At 35.4% G+C, this 25712-nt stretch overlaps 2 protein-coding genes across 2 annotated transcripts in view; one reads left to right on the plus strand and one right to left on the minus strand.

The window, feature by feature from the left end:
* The first annotated feature begins 5205 nt into the window (after window positions 1-5205).
* LOC144343490 (transcription intermediary factor 1-beta-like) lies at window positions 5206-9746 on the plus strand. The gene has a single exon (XM_078006013.2). The coding sequence runs from the start codon at window positions 5291-5293 to the stop codon at window positions 6743-6745; it is 1455 nt and encodes a 484-aa protein (XP_077862139.1). The 5' UTR covers window positions 5206-5290; the 3' UTR covers window positions 6746-9746.
* The window catches only part of LOC100371498 (methionine synthase reductase-like), a 30838-nt gene continuing 13568 nt past the window's right edge, over window positions 8443-25712 (minus strand). The window contains exons 4-12 of the mRNA XM_002741788.4: window positions 22004-22121; window positions 19346-19979; window positions 17036-17179; window positions 16569-16811; window positions 15402-15625; window positions 14505-14667; window positions 14041-14252; window positions 13110-13280; window positions 8443-11643 (exon numbers count right to left, since the gene is read on the minus strand). Of these exons, the coding sequence (XP_002741834.3) occupies window positions 11499-11643; window positions 13110-13280; window positions 14041-14252; window positions 14505-14667; window positions 15402-15625; window positions 16569-16811; window positions 17036-17179; window positions 19346-19979; window positions 22004-22121 (2054 nt within the window). The 3' untranslated portion in view covers window positions 8443-11498. The remainder of the gene's footprint in view (window positions 11644-13109; window positions 13281-14040; window positions 14253-14504; window positions 14668-15401; window positions 15626-16568; window positions 16812-17035; window positions 17180-19345; window positions 19980-22003; window positions 22122-25712) is intronic.

Raw genomic sequence — 25712 nt, forward strand, 5'->3', positions numbered from 1 at the left:
ATGACATATCATTTAATTTTTGGGTTTGTGTTCGTGTGTGTCGAAAATCGACGAAAATTACGGTTTTCAGTTCAAAGTTGAGTCGATTGATCCGAATAACTGGGTTGATGCGTGTATCATATGGTGTACTTATTTGTATTCTTGGGCACGCCGAGTACCCGTTATACTTCGTTTTGTCTATGATGACACTATACGATAAAGAGTTCCCGTTTTCGACATTTTGAAATTCTTTCCTGTTTTTTTGGAAAACAAATGAAAACAACTGATTTTGACAAGAAAATTTCGAAATATATTAAGAATTATTCAAAATGTATTCTATGTGCACAAATGATAACTAATATGATAATTACGGGTTACCGATTATGCCATAAAGGTAATTTGCTATATTCTTGATATTTTTGCCTTTTATTTGTTTTGAATTATGACTGAAAGATGCTGAATAAAATTACAAATTATGTAGTGTGTTAAACAACTCATGTTTGAACAACTCGAATTTATCTGCATAAAAACAAATGAATTTTACAAATCGGAAACAGAAAATCTTGTTTATTAGTTATTTTTGAGTTTTAAATTGATAAAAATTGTCAAGTGACCATGAAATAAAAACTAAAAATTGATTAAAGCGCGGTGGTCGTCGCGCGGCGCGTGTTCGAATTTCATGTAAATAAACAATGTATTTTACACACGTTGTATACATCGCTATGAGTCCCATATCGAACAGAACGCGGCGCGACGACTGCCGCCTTTTAAACATGTTCAAACTTTACGATTCTGCTCAAGTAGTGGGTGTCCATGTTCCTACGTTATTCTCTACCGCAGACTGACGTCATATTTTAAACTTCGTAATGCAAGTCGCTGGTCGTTATTTTATCAAGAGATCACAATGAAATGCATGGGTGAAACAGGAGTGGTTAATTTACTTTACTAACTGTGATAACTTTGTATTAAAACGCAGATTCCCGTTTCGAGCGGTCTGGAGTGCAGAGTTTTGAAATGATATAACTACTCACCTTTTCTTGTGTTATTGTTCGTTGCAGAATACCCGAATGTCCCGTGGTTGAGATTTGACTTAATTCATTCTCTACCACTGTGCGCAGTTCCCAAACAGGGTAAGATATTTGATCACCCGCTTCGCACATATTAACAGTTTGGTGCAATGAATACAAGCAATCTAAATCGTCCTACCAGGAGACACTAAATGACCCAGTACTCGGGCTAACAGGGATATCCTGGTTAATTATTTTGTTCCTCGATTCATTATTATGTTTTCGTAATGGACAAACATCGTTAGATATGAACGGTATCAGATTTGGCGGGGTTGAGCACATGGTTCCTAACTGGGATGTTTTTTTCCGCCAAAATGTTAATGTTAGTGTGACATTTTTGTGTATTTTTCGTCCCTTCTTTGTTAATTTTGGACTAAATAAACACAGTTTCGTTTTGGCTACATGACTTGATCAAAATTTCTATTTCAGTAGGATCTATATTAACTGATACATGGCCATCGGCCCAAAACAGTAAATACAAAATATTTAAATTATTTACAATATTTCAGCTGCTTCCCTTCTAAGTTTCATAGCATTAAATACAAACGCAGCTAAGCGCTGTAGTAGTACATCATTTTGAGTTTTCAGTAATTCGATAAATTTATTTACAGTTGGTGGGGTGCAGTAGTAGTGTGGAATAAAGAGACATCTGATGTGGTTATAAAAATTACAAACTAATAAAAATTTTGGAAAAATATGAAAAAAATTATGAAAGTTTCGTTTTTTGAATAATGACGTAAGTTGATTGTGGCATTGAATTGACTAAAGAGGCAATAGCACCGTCCGCCTGCATGGTGTTATTCCGTTCGGACATTCCTCCATCTACTACATATAGTGGAGTGCTTCGCCGGAACATTCACTTTGAAAATTCAAGATGGAGGCAATAGCTTTGATTACGTGTTCAAACTTTTCAGCGCCAAAGTCTTATTTTATCATTTTTCACGAAATAAAAGCAAAATAATTTTCTTCATCTTTTGATCAAGTACTGTAGGTAGTTAATAAAAAATGATCCAAAATGATCAAAGTAATTGGGTGAATAATACCACATGACATAATGACTCTTACAGTACAGTGGTTTACTCCCTCTTGTTGGCATGGATATAATACCACATAACAAAGTTTTCGAAAAGGTTTTTGAATGAAGGGCTCGCAATGTGAATACATAAAAGGGTACCAAACTGTACTTGATACATAAATTCAAACCTATTTTGGTAAAAATGGATTTAATTTTGTAGCTACATGACAGTTTTAAGACTCCACGTTTGCGTCGACCCTCATCAAACACGACGCTAATTACCTCGTTCACACGTAACATTTACGCCGTTGTAGCATCGCCGTAAATTTAACCCGCACAGAACTGTGTCATCGAAAAGTAAAACGTTGGAAATCAAGATTCAAAGAAGTAATTGACAATAATATTCTTGGTGATAGGGTACGAATATGTTCAAACACGGATCTAACTACAGAGGGGGTGCTACACAAGCCTAATGTAAAATTACGCCGGCGTTTTTAATGTCGTGTGATCGCAAACGAAATACACCGTTGTAGAGTCAATGCGAACACGGGTGTTCTCACTGGCCCTACAACGGCGTATTTCTAATCTATGTGAACCAGGTAAGACTCCCTTCAACCGCCGCGTTTGAGAATCGAATTCCTATAAATCGCGCCCTCCAGTGACGAAGCGCGTATACGCTGTAAATGGGTAACACGAGGCCGTTCAAAGCATTTATATCGATTTGATCTGGAGTTGTCCACCAATAAATATATTAAGGTTTTTGAGAGATTTCACTAAATTCTAGATGACGTACGTCTACACGACCAAACATTCCAATATGGCGCTGTCGTTGCTTGGAGCATGGAAGGTAAAAGGAGAGGAGAGGAGAGAAAAGTTTTAAAGGGCGATAGTCGTCGCGCCACGCATGCGCGAGATATGTGGGTCTCATATAAACAAAGATGACGAATTTGATCGTTGCGCAGGTCAACGAGTATAAACTGAAACATTTCCAAGCTTTAATTAGATAATTTTAGGTGATCCGAAGGTATCACCCGCCGTATTCAGTGCAAGTCACGCCCAGGTCAAACCTCATCCTTGTGATTTCCATTTGAAGAGCGCATTGGATTGTGGGAAAATCAATGTTTATCAACACAAATGTTGCACATGTACAGCGCGACGACCACCGCCCTTTAATTCAGATTCATAACTTTTGTTGTGTTTTTTTGCTTCAAGTCTTTTGTTTCAAGCCCGATCGCCATTGCCTATCACTTCCGCCTATTTACTCAACAAACGAGTTGGACTCACATTTTTGGGGACTGAAAAAAAAAATGACGACCGCAATGTGCTATGCACATGCGAAAAGAGGCAGCATTATACCATACCACAGACAGCTGGAACACTTTCCTGGGGTATTTGAAACCAAAAAATTGTCATTCCAGCTCAGCAGCCAATCAGCGACAGCCTTACACTTAGATGACAATTTCGGTTTCAAATACCCCGGCTTAATTAGTATTGTAGGTTCTTCGTGTAATTAGGTGTTCGTACGTAAGGGATTTTTCCACACAAAAACCAGCCAGCTGACTGTGCATTATACATGCACAGCACGGTTCACATGACGTCATAGGTCATCGGCAAGACCTGGAAACAGAAACGAAATACATGTACTTGTTAGCTGTTTTCCAGTGCGTGTACACGACAGACTGCTCCGTTCTAGTAGTAAAATTGTTTCAGTTTGAAAACGGATAAAAACACGACATGTTGTCCCCTGTAGTATTTGAAAGGTTCAGAGGAGGTTTTGCACGATATACTATAATTACTTTCACCTTCCATGTTTATGGCCCGAGGATACGCTACATCATATACTTTCCAAAACATCGAGCGCCCCCTATTTATTTATTTATTAACACACAACATCCCTCGGAGGGGATGAAAAGGGTTACAAATCAGATATTAGTAAAAGAAAAATAACCACATAAAGAGTAAGGGAACAAAAAGGCATAAAAAAAAAAAAAGATAATAAGTTGAATACAAGGAATGTATTACTGGCTTAGTTTATGTAGGTGCTGCTGTCTTGTATTAAAACAGTTTTTTAAATATTGCGCTAAAGGAATTGACATTTTCTCGTCACTTAGTAATGATATGAATTTATTTTCATTACTAAATTTGTCAAAATTTGGTATACGTTTATTAGCTACAATGTAAAGTTTTGATCTTATTTCATTGTAATGAGGACAATTTGTGACAAAATGTTGTTCATCTTCAACATGGTCATTGTCGCACATATTGCAGACTCTGTCTTTAAAATCCAATCCTGTATGCCGGCCTGTTTCAATTTTCAGACAGTGGTTGCCAAGTCTAAATTTTGTTAAGGATTTGCGAAGTTCACTGTTTTTCATAATTGTTAAGTAGTTTTCTTGTTCTATTTTGGTTTTAAAAAGTTTGTAGGTTCTTAGTTTATTTTTAGAATTTGATTTTTTCCTATTGTCATTATTTATTTCATTTTTCCACTCAGTTGTAAACTCTTCTTTTAATTTCTCATCAATTGTTTTTAATTTTGATAATGAGATAATATTTGTTTCATTTAAAAGATAAGAATGGTTAATATTATTTAATATCAGATCAAGTTTTTTAAACCATTTACTTTTAATAATTTTATTGACATAGTATGCTTCTTGAAGTAGAGTATTTGTGGAATTTGCAATACGATTGGCATATTTTATCATTTGTTTCTTAATAAAAGAGTCAAGAGGTAATTTTCCCAATTCACTATATATTGCCATGATTGGTGTATTTTTTGAGATACCAAGAATGTACCGATAGTATGTAAGCTGAACATCCTCTACAATTGATTTTGTAGAGCTTTCTTCTCCCCAAATGTCACTCCCATACACAATAACTGGTCTGATAAGTTTATCAAATAGTGACAGTAGTATGGACATGTCCAGATTACCAGATCCAATTTTGGTCTTTAATGAGAATAAGGCTTTTATTCCTTTTCTTTTTAGGTTTTTCATTGCATCTTTAAATTTACCATTTGGACTCATAGTTAAGCCAAGATAATTGAAATCTTTAACTATATTGATTTCTTTTCCTTCATAAAAGAATATTTCCTTGTTAAGGAGTCTGTTACACTTATTGAATATAGACATGGGAAAATATGTATTTTGTTGACAGACTGCTGTTGTTGTTTTGCATACTCTCGCGCACACCGTGATGACGGTTTAGTTATACATTTTGATGTTCAATAATCATGGCTTCTTCCACCGTGGACCGGATAAATGACATTCTGACGTGTTCAATTTGTCTGGAACGCTATAAGAATCCAAAGATTTTACCGTGCCATCATTCGTTCTGCGAGCAGTGTCTGGTAAAATGGGTGGAACAACATGGTGGACTGGAGTGCCCGAACTGTAGAACACGACATTACGCGCAAAACATCAGAGAGCTTCCGCCCACTTTGTTAGTCAGCGACGTAGTGGAAGTTATTGAAAATGAAAGCGAGAAGAAGCATGGCGACAATATCTGCCATGGTTGTCAAGAAAACCCGTCATTCAACAGATGTGTGGACTGTGATGTGGACTTGTGTATAACGTGCACAAAGGCTCACCAGAAATTGCCGTTCAGTCGGGAACATCGCATTATTACCGTTGAGGAATATACAACGAGGGGCAATGTAATACACTGCGATGTACACAGAGACGAAATTGCGGATTTGTATTGTCTGACCTGTAAAGTTGCAGTGTGCCGAGTGTGTACGTCGTACTTCTTAGCAGGACACCCGCCTTTATTTCATTCTGTTTATGAATTGGAAAGTACAGCAAACGATATTCGCAAAGCTTTTGAAAGTCGTGTACAGTTTTTACAAGAAAAACAAAACGAGGTGCAACAAAACATAAAAAGTGCACTGGAAGAGTTTGAAGAAGTATCACGAGAACAGGCCCAACGAGAACTACAAATCAAAAGACACGCCCAGAGTGTAACGGACAAAGTAATAAACCAACTAAGGAAAGCAGAGCGTGGACTTTTAGCAGAATCTAAAAATGGTACCGAGAAAATGATGGCAAAGATTTCTGATGAAATACGTCAGTACCGAACATCGGAAGAACTATTGACAAGTACAGCAATATGCGTGAATAATTTGTTGTTGAAAAGCAGCGACTTACAACTGATTAAAACACTGAAAGAGATTAACACGCAGTTGGAAACCTCGATGTCACTGGATATAAGAGAAAGAAGAAAGAATGAAAGTTGCCTGCTTCCACAGTTTTGTCCTGACAAATTTACCCTGCAAGGCACCATGGGAAGGTTTCGATCTCGAACACCAAATAAGACAGAATTTGGATTTGGCGGAGAGCACGTGGCAACCAGACATCCACAGTGGGGATTTACTAGTTATGATGATGATGATGATGGCCAGATACCAAGACTGACTGAAAAGGCAAGAGGTCGCCGACGAATAAGAAACACGCGTGTTGGTGGGTTTTTTGAAAGAGACTATTCCGTTGACAGTGCAACTTCGGAAAACAGACAGAATCCAAAAATACCTGGCAAACTGAGTGATACAATTGAAATTCAACCTATTCGCAGTCCATATTTAATGCTTTTATTGATAGGTTTTTTGGCCATATGTATGGTAGTGAAAATCTTCTATTCAATTCTCTCTTGTTGGCATGAACTTTGGACAATTCAGTGGTTTGGTGAATAATACTGCATGACATAATGGCTCTTACAGTACAGTGGTTTACTCCCTCTTGTTGGCATGAGTTTTGGGCAATTCAGTGATAGGGTGAATAATACCACACGACATAATGGCTCTTACAGTACAGTGGATTACTCCCTCTTGTTGGCATGAGCTTTGGACAATTCAGTGATTAGGCGAATAATACCACATGACATAATGGCTCTTACAGTAGTGGTTTATTCCCTCTTATTGACATGAACTTTGGACAATTCAGTGATTAGGTGAATAATACCACATGACATAATGGCTCTTACAGTACAGTGGTTTACTCCCTCTTGTTGGCATGAGCTTTGGGCAATTCAGTAATTAGGTGAATAATACCACATGACATAATTGGCTCTTACAGTACAGTGGTTTACTCCCTCTTGTTGGCATGAGCTTTGGGCAATTCAGTGGGCATAATGGCTCTTACTCCCTCTTGCTGAATACCCCTAATGTTTCTCTCCTAATATTTTTTTCAAAAACTTGATTTCACAAGAATTGAGAACAAAATAATATTTCTGTTTTCGTCAGCAATATGCAATAGTTATCAACCTTGAAAAAGTAAAAAGGTTTTATAAGAAATTACAGAAATGTTATAACCATGTATGATAACATTGGATTAAAGGGCGGCAGTCGCCGTGCCGCGTCCTGTTCGATACGAGACTCATAGCGACGTATACAACGCGTGTAAAATACATTGTTTATTTACATGAAATTTCAAACACGCGTCAATAGAACACATTTCTAACCAATGGCATCACAGAACACAGCGGACATTTTAAATTGGTTTGATTGCTGAACGGAGATCCCATTAAACTGTCACACTTTGTGAGAAATTGAAATGAGGATTCCATTCCATATGGTTCAAATGAATGTACTTCTTACCCAATAGAATGCAGCAAGAGCTTGGAAATGTCTGACTGTATAAACAGACATGAATGAAACTATTCCTGTATTCAAAAACTTTTCAAAAACTTTGTAAAATACTTAAAATCATTTTGTAGTTAATTACCCATAATCCATCTACAATTATTTCACAGTGTAGATCAGGGGATGGTACCTCTCAGATTTGCAAATTAACTGACAGTCAGTTAGAATTATGAATTCCACTTCAACGTTATCATGCCAATGGCATGTTGCGAAGGTCTTTAACGCTGAGAATAAAGCCAAAACAATTTAAGCAATTCTGCTAAATTGAATGTATTTGTGATGAGCAAGGTGTTTTACTGTTCGCAACACTAATGATCTACTGTAAAATACTTTATTTTCGCTTGGAATTAATTATCACTGAAGGAATAATTCAGTGAAAATAAAATCTAGAAAATATACCTATTGTTCTATATTTTACATTCAACTTGTCAAAAATTAGTGAAAATAAATTCCATACAAAACAACCAAAAATAATTCCAGCGAAAATAAAGTATTTTACAGTATCAAAAATAGTCTTAGATGAAGACTAATAGACTCACTAATTTAATCAGAATTCCTAGAGATGTAGGCGTGTGTTTCACTTGACTCTTTTCCAATTCTAGTGAGATCCTTATACCACTTGCAAACTCATTTTCATTTATTTTAAGCATTTCAAAAACAAAAAGATTTTGCCTCTCATCAAAGAAAAATTGATGTGCTGACACGGTTTTAATTTATGTTGAACCAAATTATGCAAAATTACAACAAGATATGTTCAATGTTTAATTTTTATTCAGTATTAGAAGCCGCACCCAAAAATTCATAATTTCTCATATGTGTAGATGCTCTAATAGAAGCCACATTCCCTCTGTTGCATTGTACCATTTTAAAGGAAGCCGCGGCTTTTAATACAGATTTTACAGTACTACAATGTGCATACATTAAAGGTTTATTTGAATTACTGTAGAATACTTTATTTTCGCTTGGAATTTATTTTCGCTATTTTTGCTGAAAGAATGATAATGAAATAAAAAATAAAATAAAATCCTGCGAATATACATTTTTCCCTATATTTCACGTTCAACTCGTCAAAAATCAGTGAAAATAAATTCCATACAAAACACCCAAAATGCCTTTTCAGCGAAAATTAATTCCAGCTAAAATAAAGTAATCCACAGTACAAAACATACTCTGAGCAGAAAACAAACATTTCTCCATTCTACCTTACATCGGTCACTTTAAAAAACAAATGTGCGAGACAAAGTTTTTTTTTTTTTTCCAACATCATAGAATAAACAAGTCATTGTTCCGTTCATATTTGAGTGACATACAGTTGTATACATTCAAAGCAGATCATGACCGAAATCTCAGGCCACTGAAAGTGGTCTGATCCGAAATGCACCTGCATATGTACAACACATTGTACTAAATCTGAACAAAATCCATCCATCCATGCATGACTGGGATCCGGTTCCGGAATTGTGAAAATACGTGATTTTGATGCATTTTTGGCCTTAAAATGGCCATCATTCATCTGTGTGAGAAGTTTGAACTCGATCAATCCAGGCATGTCTCAGATACGGATCCAGAACTGAATTCTTTAAAACAAAATGGCCACCAGTCGGCCATTTCGAACTTGATCCGGGAAAAAAAAAAGACGTGCATCAAGGTCTTATTATGTTTAATGTATGTACCGAATTTAAACAAAATCCGTCCATGCATAACTGAGATTCGGGTTCGGAATGGTGAAAATGTGCGATTTTGATGCATTTTCGGCCTTAAAATGGCCGCTATTCGGCTATCGTATCATGAAATAAATGCATGTGCATATGTCCCATATAATGTGTGATGTATGAGTGAAGTTTGAACTTAATCGGTCCATGCATGTTCGAGATACAGGTGATCACGCACGCACGGATGCACACAGGGCAAACCATAAGTCCCTGTTTTCGGACTACGTCCGAACGGGGATTAATAATGAAATGTATGTATATGACATGTTTCATTTTTATGTTAGAAATGTATGCTATTATTGAACAGCCCAAATAAAAAAATTGCTTAAATACAAAAAAAAGTTGTTTTTTTGTTTGTTTGTTTTTTTTGGGGGGGGGGGGGGGTTAGGGTCAAAAAACTGAAGCTGCTTCAGTAGGAGGCAACACGTGTACAGCAAATGTAAATCGTCCTTTAGAAAGAAGTGATGCCAGTATTACGTTTTATGATTTACTCCAAATAATTCACACTTAGGGTGGTGAGGTTGGATATTAAAGGGCAGTGGTAGTTGCACCGCGCATGTGCAACATTTGTGTTGATACAAATTTATTTTCCCACAATGCAATGTGCTTTTCTCATTGAATCATGAATACGAGTTTTGATCTTAGTGCTAATTGCACTAATTACCGCCGATGACTCTTTTGAACGTCTCAGTTTGTACTCGTTCTGCGCAACAGTCAAAGTCATGTCTTTGTTCATATGAGACCCATATCTCAGGCAAGCATGGCGAGATGACCACTGCTCTTTAAGCGATGAGCTTTTGTTTCTTGTGAGATACTAGTTTTAATTATCCACAACTACCCCACCCCCACCCAAAAAACAACATTCATTTGTAAACAAAATTAAATTAACATTGTTGTACACGCACAATAGCTGAGTTGAACATTCAACATGGGTCCCACACTATAGTCAAAGTGATTCACAAGGGTGTGCCTGATTGGCTACCTAACCATAACCATAACATTCAAGCCAATTAGAAAGCAGCTTATTTGTTGACAGGTTTTATCAACCAATCAAATCATGCATTGTTTATATGCACAGAATGCGTGCAGCTATGATAACCACCATCTTTCAAAAGTTTACGACACTCGGCAACTAAAAAACCAAATTATAATCATGATTGCTGTAATGCACAAAATAAAAATTTTGAAATTGACTCTTAACTGATGGACACATGATTTTCAAAAGTTTTTACTCCCCCTATTTTAGTAATTAAAACCGCCAACATGATTAGAACAAAAGAAATTTTGGTTTTCCCAACAAACAAACCTGAATCCCACATATTAATTAAAAACTTATTGACACTTAAAAAATATTTTTTTTTTGTAATCCCATAAAAACACGTTATCTCTGTACTTTGTATGTAAGTCATTATAAATATAATGACTTGACCTGATAATGACCTTTATATATTAGTAATGGATGGACGCATAACTATATCTGAAATAATGCACATCGTTAAACTGTTGAGTGGTGTCTTCTGAAGGTATCTCATATTGGTCCATGGCGTTGTCAGAGTGGGCGTTATTTATATTCGGTCGTCGGCTGCATACTCAAACACCGCCATGGATTCCGCTGTAGTAAAATGAGGTGGATGCACAAAATGATTTTCATTGTTTTAACTTTTTCAGCACCAGACATTCTTGCCCAAATTTTCCGCAATTTTTTTCTTATATTCTTCAATATTTCTGGGAATGAATTCTAATTTTGGAGCCAACAGACAAAATTTAAATCAATTTTCGGTTTTACTCAAAATTTGGCTATTTTTGAAAAGAAGGAACTGGTGGTGAAAAGGTTAAATAAAAAACATCAAAGAACACAGAAATGTGCAACTGAAAATTATCTTACATCCATTCTAAAAATTATTTGAACAATATGACTTGCAACTCAGCAAAACATTTTGATTGTTGTCCAAACTAGACTTGACCGCGCCCATCCAGCAACACATGCATAGTTTAGATCATTCCATTATTATTATGGGGGGTATGCAAGATGAGGGTGAAATGCAGATTTCTTCTGAAGATATAATACTATATATGGTCAAGCGGTTTACTGTCTATGTCCAGATGTCCTCCAAATAACGTTTCTCTTCTCGTATATTTTTCAGAACCGACTCAGCATCCTCTGTTTTTATATGTAAATAATCTGCTATGATCTGTGTCCACGTTTCTTTGACATCCTTCGCCATATGCTTTGCATCACTACAATAAACAAGAACGAGATCACATTATAATGACAGTTTTTACCAAAAACAATATAAATCATAATAATTTCATATTTTTGATTCCCAAATATTCATTAAATCGTAACTGCAAAATAACCAATAAGTTTTCTCTATGGCAATTCATTACTACGGTAATAGATCACTGTACTAGTTTTCATGAATATTTATATATGTAAATGAGATATCCTCTTCCAAGGAACTGATTAATAACCGATAAGTTTTCTCTATGGCAATTCATTACTTCATTCATTATTAATAGGTCACTGAACTAGTTTCCATGAATATTTATATATGTAAATGAGATATCCTCTTCCAAGGAACTGCTAAATAAGCGATAAGTTTTCTCTATGGCAATTCATGATTCATTCATTATTAATAGGTCACTGAACTAGTTTCCATGAAAGTTGCCATTGTTTCCGCCTTGGAACTAGAGAACCCCTTGGTATTAACAAACAGTTCAACTCATTTGTTGAGCTCACTACCTAAGGCGCGTTATTTGTTCTATTGTGGAATTTTTTGTGATTCTAACTTATAGTTCATGCGCGTTCTTACGTTCCTATGTTCTACCTGTACGTTATCACACTTGCTTCTATGCTATCGATAAAGAGCCATTGCTCGAAACGTCTAGCTATTTTTAATAGTTATTTAGGACTACGATTACCAAATATTATCTTCAATATATCATAGTTTCCATGAAAGTTGCCATGAATATTTATATATGTAAATGAGATATCCTCTTCCAAGGAACTGCTAAATAATCGATAAGTTTTCTCTATGGCAATTCATTACTTCATTCATTATTAATAGGTCACTGAACTAGTTTCCATGAAAGTTGCCATGAATATTTATATATGTAAATGAGATATCCTCTTCCAAGGAACTGCTAAATAATCGATAAGTTTTCTCTATGGAATTCATTACTTCATTCATTATTAATAGGTCACTGAACTAGTTTCCATGAAAGTTTCCATGAATATTTATATATGTAAATGAGATATCCTCTTCCAAGGAACTGCTAAATAATCGATAAGTTTTCTCTATGACAATTCATTACTTCATTCATTACTAATAAGTCACTGAACTAGTTTCCATGGAGGTTTTTAAATCATCCCTGAATTATCATAGTCATTCATGAAAATTTGTCGCAAGTTGATAGTGTGCTGGCTTATCCCATATCAAATATGGTGCCTTGGATGCGCTACTATTGTGGATGCACCTCAACTATAGATACATCTTGACTGTAGATGTACCTCTATAATGAATGCTCCTCGACTGTAGATGCACTTAGTCTTATAAGTCCTTGATTAAACTTACAGTAGACCATTTAATTTTCATGAAGACAGAATTTTGCAAAAGTGACGGACAGTCTGTGTTGGTGGATACCAGAAATATTATTCACAAAATTTGCAGAATTGTGAAATTAATGTGATTTATAGTACTTACCCACAAACATAAACAACAGCTTTTTTCTCAATAACTAGCTGAGCTAATTCTTGACGGTGTATTCTCATTAAATCCTGAACATAACGCGGTTCATCCTCTGTTCTATCACGTGAGAAACACACACACAGTCGAGACAAGGTACCATTGTCTACAAACTCTGACAAGTCAGTCCTGAAATGAATATTTATATATGTAAATAAGATATCCTCTTCCAAGGAATTATTTTTTTCTGGAGATTTGTTTTGGAATTAAGTAAATAAAAGATGATGGGAATACTGCAAAGTATGCCTGAAGTACTAGTATGGGATCGTATACGTGAAGGACAATATCCTATGCTGCCAGAGATTATAACTTCACCTTTTTCCAGACATTGAATGTCACTGTTGTCTCTCCTGACTTTTTTTTTTGTGTGCAAAGTGCTAGTGCTTACACAAAGTGCATTTTTGCCACAGAAGTCATATTCATGTTTTGGGACTACATGACAGGACTGTACGGCCATCTCTCTATCAAATGTCAATTTTAATGTGCTATCCTGGCGTCCACCAGGCTCAGTCGTCACAAGCACCTGAAGACTTTAACCAAGGTTTCCCCCAAAGTCGCATTCGTTAGTGAATGAATCTCGGCCAGTGGAATAGGCCTACCCTCACCCGGGGTAGAGGTCGACCCGTTTGATGTTCAACCTAAGGTAGGATTTGAACTTGGGTCTACCGGTCGACACCCACTAGGTTACCAGTGATCGATTCAACTTCAATCCTCTGCATCCCAGTGGGACATAAAGCTGATGCAGAAACTTCCAGAGGGCATACTATGCGGTTACCGCAAAAATACCACATAGGCAGTACAGTGATCACATCACCCAATTCCAACAAATAGTGACAAATTTACAGTGGGTTACCATTCTTAAATGTTTCTTCAAAAAAATAATTCATACCTGAAAATGTGATCCTTGTTTCTATGACGACAGCCAAACAACAGCCATGTTTGCCCGAATTCTTCAGTTGGCGTCTGTTGTCGTTGGTACTGACGATGCTGTAGAAATCCTCTGAATGGAGCGACTCCCGTACCAGGACCAATCATGATGATAGGAGTTGTGACGTCACTCGGCAGATGGAAATATTGATTGGTACGCGAAAATATCGGTATCTGGAAAAATTAGGAAAATATTAGAAAGGGTGCATGTGTGACAATTTATTGCAAAATGAATAAATTTTGAATATTTGCATTAATGAGTAGGCTTGTACCTTAAAGGGCGGCAGTCACTGTGCTGCACCCTGTTCGATACGGGACTCATAGCGACCGATACAACGCGTGTAAAATACATTGTTTATTTACATGAAATTCAAACACGCGCTGCGCGACGAACACCACACTTTAATGACATTTTTCTATTCTCACCTGTATTTTGTCCTCAACTTTCGTATCGTCTTGTAAATGAGATGTTAATCTATTCAACCACCCTGTACACACGCCACGTCTTTCGCAATGTCTGTCGTCTCCTGCAGGTATCTCAACAATGTTGAAGGCAAACTCCAAACACCCAGGGACTGCAAGTGGAGAACTGTAAAAAAATAACATTACATTAGAGAATTAAAATTTTGTTATTGCAGCTCTTGTTATGCTGATTGGTCAGAACATGGTCATGTGACAGTGAATAAAAGTCAATACTGTAGAATACTTTATTTTCGCTTGGAATTTATTTTCGCTATTTTCGCTGAAGGGATGTTTCCGTCAAAAAATTATATTCATCGAATATACTTTTTTTCCTATATTTCACATTAAACTCATCAAAAATCAGTGAAAATAATTCCACACAAAACGCTCAAAAAGCCTCTCCAGCGAAAATTAATTCCAACAAAAATAAAGTATTCCACAGTACAAAACATACTCTGAGCAGAAAACAAACATTTCTCCATTCTACCTTACATCGGTCACTTTAAAAAACAAATGTGCATTAAAAATCCACTGACAACCAACTCTTTTATAATTGTGCATACACAGTTATAATGTTTATGAAATAAAATGTCATCTGCTACAGACACAGACGTTCAATTTTTGTTTATTTATTTAGAATAATAAAATATACAGCTACTATAGAGGAGGTCAATATTCAGTTATTGAAATTGAATATTGACCTCCACAGTAGTAAATGTGTCCTACATTGAAATTGAATATTGACCTCCACAGTAGTAAATGTGCCCTACATTGTATTGCGTGGAAAGTTGATTAGAATGTATCTGGTTAAATGTCTAACATAAGGCATGGCCCGAGAAACAAAAAAACAACACTGAATACCTTGCAGCAGAGTATGGCCTTGGCTGTAACCGTGGTAACAACTCAAACAGTCTTTCTATTGGTGGATTACACGATGGGAATGCAACTAATATATCAGTAATAGACAGACTGCAACATCGTATCCATTTTTCGTAATCCTGCGCTCCTTGTCGACTGCACAGTTCTTGTAATCGACGTTTCTCATCAGTATTTGTCGTGTAGTCTACCAACATTCTTAGTAATGCCTAGAAAAGAACAGTTTTTATACTAGTAATAGTTTCAGTGTTATTGAATGTAAAATATAGGAAAAAAGATATATTCGCTGGATTTTATTTTCACTGAATCATTTCTTCAGTGAAAATAGCGAAAATAAAGTATTTTACAGTACACTTGGCTCATCACAAATGTATTAAAATTAGCAAAATTGTTTAAATTGTTTCTGTTTTACACTCAGTTTGACTGGGTTAACCTTTTCACCACCCGACTTCCTTGCCCAAAATTGTCTGCATTTTCTTTCATATTTCCTTCAATATTTCTGGAAATTAACCCTAATTTTGAAGCCAACAGACAAAATTTGATTAAACTTTCAGTTTTTACTCAAAAAATGTGGCCATTTTTGTCCTAATCTTCTGAAGGAATGTGCAGACTATAAAGAGAACTAGTTTGTGAATTCAAATTTTGTAGTTAGTGGTAATGTCACCAATGTAAACTAAAACAGTATTAATAAAATTGTTTAGCGTACACTCAAAATTGTATAAACAAACAATTTACTGTAAAAAATGTCTTTACAGCTAACATGTTAATTTAGTTAATCAGTAATTTAGCTAATCAGTAATTTAGCTAATCTGTAATTTAGCTAATCTGTAATTTAGCTAATCTGTAATTTAGCTAATCTGTAATTTAGCTAATCTGTAATTTAGCTAATCAGTAATTTAGCTAATCAGTAATTTAGCTAATCTGTAATTTAGCTAATCCAAGATATCATTAATTTGAAATAAAGTATATTCTCACAGTGAGATTGTGGGCAGCTACCGATGAAATAAGATTCTGTTAATTTCGCTAAAATGATTAATTCCGTTGATTCGCTAAAATGGAAGGTAGTTATTTCCATGGCGATGTGACACCCATTGCCAATCAACATCTTGTATCTGTCATTCTAAATCAATTCAAATGAAAATCTGTTCATACCTTTTTAGGTGTGTTTCTTATATCCAAACAGGTCAATATAGCATGACGTATTGAACATCCTGCAGGTATATATTCTGGTAATAATGCCCTCTTCTTTTTGGTGTCCTTTAAAACATGTAATGTGATTGGTTTATCAGCTTCGTCAAGAATTGACAGTCTTCTAATAAGGAAGTCCACCTCCTCTTCCATATTTGGGCATACAATCCCAATAGAGTCACCTGGTTGGTAAGAAAGAATTGTCCCCTGAAAATATAGAAACAACATTTGTAAAACAAGATTCTAAAAAGTTGGTTATTCCTAAAAACAAAAGAATTTGTCGATGCCAAAATGTGCTTAGTTAGGAACACTTGAACAGAAAGACAGACAACAACATGGACAGAAACACATGCAGACAGACGGACAGGCAGGCAGACATACACACGGACAGTGCAATGATAATTGCTCCTGTTCAATTCACTTTTACTTACTGTAATATCCAATTTAATTCTCAAACATGTCTTCAGTGCATCACTACTTGTCAATCTCTCAGCAGACATTATGGTTGCCATGACTACCTCTGAATTGCATGATGGGAAGTTTGCACCTCCTTGTAAGGGTATTGTTGATACATCCTACAAAAATGAATTCATGTCAAAGTTCAGAATTCATCTACAAGAACAAAATTAACAAGTATGGTAGCAAGCTGCTGATTAGGTCAAATCAGCATGGGGTGTATTAAAATAGTCCTTGCTTATTTTTTAGAACTTATTTTTCAACTTGAAACCTTCTTACCTTTGCACCCACCCATTTGAAACCTGTGCACTACATATGGTAGAATGAAATATTTCAGAAAATATTTTCTTGATCCAAAGAAAACTTCAAATGCATGTTTTATTCCAAAGCATAATTTAATAAAAGCTGAACATAACCACTGCTGTTGTAATATTGAATAATCTTAAAACAAACTTCAATGCGGCCTTAATTTATGGTTGTGTATATTCTAAACTGTATTCGAAATAATATTGCAGCGGTTTAATTTTGTTTTAATTATAACTGTAGCTTGGATAGACATTTGAAGTGCTTGCAATTAAACACCATGGAGGCCATTCATGGAGGGGAATAAATAACGAACAAGCATATTTAACATCTGGGTACTTTTCAAAGATACGTAAAAATATGCCGGTAAAAATTGTGTTTCATTTCATAATAATCATGATTGGTACGGTAGTTTGGTTTGTGATTTTATGAGAAAACTTGCATTAATTTCAGAGTGCATAGCGAACGTACACAACGTGGTTCGCATGCTTTCTATTCTGTCATTTACTCAGGATGAACCCCGATGTTGCAATACTGGAGTAATCCATATTTCTTTGAGTAGTAGCTTTCGAAAAGCCAAAAATGTGATCGTTAAGTCATGTACCAGGTTATTGGGCATGGTTTACTTTGAGGCTATCATGAAAGGCCTAGGGTGTGAACGATGTGACCTGTTAGCGACCGTGAACGTGTTTTTTTCATCGCAATCAGTGCTACAGATCACATTTTAACATTGTGGTAATTCACTTCCGCACTGCAATAAAAAAAATCATCGTCAATAATCGGAAAATTTCGTCATTACGATACATTATTTTGATTGGTTAAGGAAAGCCAAGACCTGGTAGGTCAAAGGAAGTTGTTTCAGGTCAAATCATGCTGAAAAACTTCATGGTGAAAATTGCTTAGTGTCAAGAGTTTGCCTGTAATTGATAACGAAGATTATGATAAATGCTTTTGACTGTTTTCCCACAGACCCTACCAATTATTACATTAAATTCAGATGGTTTGTAAATCGAATTGTAATAAAATATGTTTTTTTATGAACATGTTTGTTTCTTCATTGTAAAAATCTCAATCAATGACACATTTTTTCAAAAAGAAGTATTATTTTACCGAGCCTGGCGTGGTGAACGAATATTTTTTTTTTCGATCATTTTTCTGTGTCACTGCATCATTTTGTAATTTTCCTTTGGACAAGAAGCGAGAACTTTTTTTGGATTAGTTACAAAATATTGAATACAAAAATTGTTGGCATTATTATCAATTTATATTTTGTTTGGTTCAAAATAAAGTCTGCAAGCTAAAGAATAGCCTGACATAAAGACGAGAGTTGTGTCCTCACCGGCCGAACGTATGTCACATTGTCAAGATCAATACTGCGAATTTGCAAAGTTCATGCCTTCTTGCAATGAGTTTCAATGAATATTCATTAAATCAAAACCGTGTTTGCATTGTCGGCAAAAATCACAAACAAGATGATAAACATTAGGCGAAATTTTGCCAGCACCTTATCACACATTATGTCAACAAATAAATAAACTCTGCCGTGAATGGTTACTCATTGATGGCTGTCACTATCTGACGTTACTACAATTTGATTGGTACAGACAAAAAATCCTTGGGGGAAGTGAAAACTACATCGTTCTATCAGGTAGGTTGGGTTTAGAGCACCGTTGAGGGCGCAAATCGTGCTACCTTGTCAGGCTAGCTAAAAAACAATTGAGCTTAGACGGAAAATGGCCGCCAAGACATTGAGATTAAGAAAGTCACAAAACTTATTTGTTATCCCTAAATGGTGTTCCATTTTCTAACGTTGATGCGTTTGCTGTTTTTGTAGCCATGGAAACTATGGTATTGGGAATAGTGGAACACGATTCAGAGAGATAAAAACAAGTCCTGTGGCCATCTCGCTCTTGCCGATATTTCAGCGGCCATTTTCAAATAAGGTTTATTCTAGTGTCGATAAAACTGGTTAAATTACTTACTAGTGCTGCATCTGAAATGTACTGAATGCCTATATATGGATGTGGAGATGGAGGTAGGGTCAGACCACTCTCAGATAGGGGTGGTGTGGATACTTTTAGAGATGGGATCGGTGTCTCTGCTTGGCTCACATCTGAATCATCCCCTCTGTTTACAGTATCTGTCTTTTTATCGTCAACAGCTGATTCATATTTCTCATTGGCTTCCTGTAAATTTTGAATTTCTATTGATGCTTTTGACTGATTATTGAGAGTTTCCTGATTTGTTTTATGAGAGGAGGTCTGTGATTGGTCAACTGACTGATCATTTACAGTTTCCTCATTGGTTGTATTAGATGAAATCCCTGATTGGTTAACTGACTGATCATTCAAAAGGTTCTGATTGACTGTGTTGCTATTTGATATTTCCTTATTTGGAATAATTGCGTCAATCTCAGTCTCATTTCTTTTAGTTCTTTCTGTTTCAGAAACTTCAATTAAACTGTCAGTTTGTTCATTTTCAACCAATTTAATATTTTCCAGTTCCTTTGAAAGGTTTTCAGTTTGTACATCATCATGGTTACTATGATCCATCTTCAATTCTTGTCTCAATGCCTTCCACAGTCCCTCTATCCATGGTTCAACCACTATTTCTAACCTGAAAAAAAAAGTAAAGTTGTAACAACTTGATGTTCATTTGTTTGCTATTTAATGTTTTTTTCTTAATGCATCATGTGTGTTGAACCTTTTCACAACCAGATTTTCTCGTCCAAATTTTTTCTTATATTCTTTGATATTTCTGAAAGTGAACACATATTTAGGAGCCAACAGATAAAATTTGAGTTAATTTTCAGTTTTTACTCAAAAAATTTGGCTATATTTGTCCCAATCTTCTAGAGGAAAGGGCAGACTATGAACAGGCCTATTGTGTGAATTTTTGATGAAAAGAGGGAACTGGTGGTGAAAAGGTCTTGGAATAAATCTTCAGTCTGCGTGTTATGCATTTTTCATGATCTACTGTAAAATACTATAAGTTTATTACGAAGATACCTCAAAGTATGCACGAAGATAGTACAGTGGCATCGACCGATGTGCAGCGAAGGTCGATGCGACAGCGTACTGTCTGAGTGCATACTTTGAGGTATCTTTGTAATAACCTTATTATTATACATCTTTTCCTTCCAAGGATATATCATGGGAATGCCGAAATCCAAAAAGTTTAGAACAGAATCAGCGAACTTCTTTGTATGGAGTCCGGTCAAATCCTGGTAGCAGCCATGTTTGTTTTTATTATTAGAGAACGCTTACGCACGTAATTATTCCATATTTGGAATTTGCATTTCCTAATATGGTAGTATGAAAATACCCCGTAAAATACCACAAAATTACGGTACGCTGTAACTTATGGCGTTACGGTGACAGATGTATAATAATTTATTTTAGCTAGGATTAATTTTCGCTAAAAAGACTTTTTGGGTGTTTTGTATGGAATTTATTTTCACAGATTTTTGACGAGTTGAATGTTGCTGGATTTTAATTTCACTGAATCATTCCTTCAGAGAAAATTAATTCAAAATGAAAATAAAGTATTTTACAGTAGATCATTAGCTGTTGCGTACAGTAAAACACTTTGCAGCATTGCTTAAACTGTTTTGGCTTTATTCTCAGCGTTAAAGGCCTTTGCAGCATGCCATTGGCACAAGAAGTGGATAATACAATTCATAATTCCAACTGACTGTCAGCTAACGTTGCATTCCAATTTGCGAATCTGAGAGGTACCATCCCCTGGCCTAGATGTACACTATGAAATAATTGTAGATGGATTATGGGTAATCAAGTACAAATATGAATTCTCTGAAATTAAGTTAAACAATATACACTATACTCACTAAGTTAGGGGGCCTTGTTTGTCCTTGAAGTGTTGTTACACAAAGTACTGTAAAATGACTAATTTTCACTGGGTTTAAATTTCACTGATTTACCATTTCAGGCATATTCAGTAGGTTTTAAATTCACGGTTTCGTCATTTAGATAATGTGTTCTACGCTAAATTTTACATATTCACTGTGTTTTAATTTAGCGCATTTTTCCAGTCAGCGAAATAAGCTAAATTAAAACCCAGTGAATAATTACCCCCTTTACAGTATATTGTAGGTATGTTTGTCTGATGGATGAGAACCCCCAGTATTCCCAAAATGAAATGAGCGAGAAAGACAAGACAAGATTTATACATTAAAAATATTTTTTTACTAACATAGCTTTATCTGAACATATTTTAGCTTGATCAACAAATATCATGTACACGTATTTGCAAAGAGAGGAGGCAATCTTAAGGGCAAGAAAAAAAATTCTCTGTTTCTCGTTTCATGAGGCATTTTTTTTTTTGAATACTGAGCTAAAATGGGGGAAATTTGAGACAAGTGCGAGTACAAGTGCATTTTGGAGTGCTTTAGAAGGAAAAAAAACGTCCGAGGCACATAGTTTGAAATGATCCACACGTAAACGAGAAACAGAGATATTTTTCTTATCAGCCTTAAGTTTCTTGTCTTTGAATTTTAGAAGTTCACAGTATATTTGACAAAATGCATTCAGAGCTAAAAAGAAACATACAATCCATTATCATTAACTAAGTGAATGTTATTTTCATATCTCTTTTTGGAGCAGCGGTTTAAGTGTACTTACCCAACAGCATCATCAGCAAAGCCTGATGGGTAAAATCTTTGACCCCCTAAGTCGTTCAATCTTTTATCAAAATTCTTCCCATTATTGCAGAAGTTTGAATAGTTACTATCTCCGAGACCTGAAAAATAAAAAAACATAAAATGTCAGTTCTGGTCTTTGAAAAAAAACAAACACAATGCCTTAGATATCATGAATAACTGAATAAAGTAAATATGTAATTGCATAAATGAAAAGGAATAAGATTCATTCATATGGAGTTCACCTCGTCTAGATATTTTAATATAATGTGAGTTCAGGAAAAGACATAAAAATAAGACAAGTTTGTGAATACAAATTTACTTAAAATCAGAAAGAACTGACATTTTAAGTTATTAATAATACTATATTACTAACATTTTATTGTTGTCTACCAATGGAAACTATAAGGATGCAATAAATTATTATTATAATCATTATTTTTATTGTTATTATTATCAGGTTTTTTCTATAAGAAATGAACAAGAGGGAGCACACACAGGCGGATCGACCTGGAAACGCCATAAGGTTTCTGCGCGGCTCCAGAAATATAACATAATTGAACTCTGGTGACCTTGCCCTTTGTTATATAATGTAATTCCTATTATCATAGTTTGTTTCAATATAAATATGCATTGTCATAATTAATTTTGAATACAAACAAGTTTTGGGGTTGAAACAACAGTGGGGAATCAGTCTACCGAATGTCCTTAAAAGATGTAAATATCTTACAAAAACATTGGTGCCTTATTTGTTTAATTATTTTAAGGGACATAATTTCCAGCTTTATTCAAAGTAATTCAGATATTTTAGTATAAAAACAAATGTCTCATTGCAAAAAAAAAGTGCTGCATTTAGATGTGAATAGATTCATAAAACATGCAAGATAACAGAAAATTTTAGCTGGCTTTAGTCCAAGTATTTTGTACAGGTGTCTGTCAAAAATTAATGATTCACTGAGACAAATGTGAACTGCCTCATTGTGTGACTACTGTATTATCAGTGTTCTCCCCAGGCCTCTGAAGCGTCACGGTACCATGACGCTTGGACACTCGGCCGTGATGCTTGCCCTTTGTCCGTGACGCTTGGACACTCGCCCGTTATGCTTATTGCTTTGTTTACAAGTGTCAGTCTCGTCTTGCACTAATTTAAAACAATAACATGTATTGATCGAAAGGTAATCCCGCTTTTGTTAGCCATACAAAGACAGTGATAAAAACAGAAGTCTGCAAGAAGTTGCGAAGTCTTCCAAGGGTGCAGAGCCTCCAAATCCAAAAAAAAATAATAGAGTAGCAATAATTTGCCCATTGCACGCAACGGCAATAATGTGACAAAACACGGACAAAACAAGTCACGGCGCACGTCGGGAAGATCAACCATGATTTGCTGCATGATTTTTTGTCACTCAATCGCCGGTGACATTAATTACCCCAAAATTAAAAAAACAAGTGAAATTAAGTCGCATTGGAAAGAAAAGTGTAAATAATTCAACAGCAGACGAGGCGGGTTAAAAAAAAACCCAACCCTGCATTCTGAAAATACCCCATTCATAGGGTGCCTTAGTAGCGAAGAACACCGCCTTAAGGCGACATAATGCACGTTGCAACCTTGTGACCGAAGCATGCTGGGTTACAGGGGGGTTCTGATCGAGGTAACAAAGATGGCGGCGCCGAGTGCATGTTTTTTCCGCGATGTTTAAAAACAACATCACGTTGGCGATTTTGATTTATTGCCTATGATAATAGTCAATGAACCGTTTTAATAAACAATTTGTGTATTTTACACCAAAAAGTCAAATACTGATGATCGCAATAGCAGCGGTGAATACCTGTCCAACGCAATGCCGTCAGCTGACAATGTTACGATGATCATGGCGTTACTCACAAGGTATATTGCAATGAAAAATCGCCGACTATTAGTGCCGAACTGCCATTGTAGAATTTTTTTTAAATTATTGATTTATTAATTTCAACATATTTCGATATCTCGCTGACTTTATAAATTTAACCAAAAAACATAAAATACAATGCAGTAAAATGATATAAAATTCATCAGATATAAAAATATCTTGTCTTTAATTAATTGTAGATTGAAAAACTGATTATTATGCAAATATAATTATGCAAATTAGATGTATTGTTATGCAAATTGACCATGGTGCTCGACATGAAGTCTGGGGAGAACACTGTGTATTATATGAAAAGTGAAAAAAAAACACCCTCTATGAATAGCTATCATGTTGCAAGCTCTGCTTTGTATGCAAATCAACTTAAATAGTTAGTTGGTGTCCAGTGGAGGGAGAAGTCAACAGTACTGTTGCCTCCTGAGAATCTACATCTTCAAATACTGCAATCTTTGAAGTGCGTTTTTAAACTAGTATTATAAAAACTCTATCATTCTGTTCTAATAGCTGAAACATATTCCTGTGAGTTTTCATTTGTCGAATGAACTGTTTGTCAAATACAGAATACATATATTTTAGAATAATTTTCTTTTTAAAATGTGGATGAAATGTTTTGCTTTTAATGTATTTTTTATTTATTGTTTTTGATTTGATAACTTTGAACTAAACATATTTTCTATTAGCTTCAGATCTTGATCAAAGTTAGGCACCCAGTTCATAGGAGTGCTTATATTGATTTTCTGACATCTTGTTTTCTGTAAAGATTTTATTAGTAGGTTTGCAAATGTGTATCAGACTGTGCAATCTTTCCATGAGTTGGTTTTGAAACCCAGTATGGGATTCTGAGATACAATACCAAGGATATTATTACAAGATAAATCATTTGCTTCATTGAACACATACAACAATGCATATTTCAACTGAGATCAGTGACCTTTGATGTGTATCACCAGTGATCAGTCAAGTAGAAACAGTCAAAATATTTTATCAGATTTTCTCAACTTTTGCATGATATTTTCATACAGGACATCTGTTGTTCAAACTCAGGGAAGACTTTATACTGATGAATAAGGTGACCAAGTTTGATAAAGTTTGGAATAGAATTAGTAAAGTTCTTATGCACACAATAACAATTATTAACGACGACGACAACGACAACGCCGGACAAAATTTTTCCCTTAATATACCTTTCCCTTCCATCTTTGATGGTACGGGCAAGGTAATAAGGCATGGAAGTTCAATCAGCAAGACACTTGATCTGATCACAATATTGACACCATTATTGCAATACAGTCAAACCTGTCTATAGCGGCCACCCAAGGGACTTTGAAATTTTGGCCTTTATAGACAGGTGGCCTTTCTATACAGGTTCACTAATTTATTCATGAATATTAATTAGGCACTGAATGTATTAAAACAGATCTCGCAACCCCATTTGACACACTATTACACTACTGTACACAGTATCCAAACACTTTATTACAAATAAAAATGTTGATTTTAAATTGTATTATGTAAACTAAAATCGATCATTGCACAATAATGAGTAGTATGAAAATTATTTGAAGATTTGTACAGTAAAGTTCATGTTCAGCAGCAGTTTGAGTCTCATTTCCTACTAAAGAAATCACTCAGCTTGCTTTGCTTAGCTATTCTGAATTTGTATGTTTCTTTTAATATCTATTGTCTGGTAACTGTTCTAATAAATCGGAATGTCTCTGGGTTATAGCAAATTCTTTCAAGGAGAAGGGAGAGGGACAGTTAGCAGTGATTTATTGATCCCTACAACGT

This window comes from Saccoglossus kowalevskii, chromosome 20 (genome assembly GCF_978046115.1).
Source record: "Saccoglossus kowalevskii chromosome 20, keSacKowa6.1, whole genome shotgun sequence".
Classification (NCBI taxonomy): domain Eukaryota; kingdom Metazoa; phylum Hemichordata; class Enteropneusta; family Harrimaniidae; genus Saccoglossus; species Saccoglossus kowalevskii.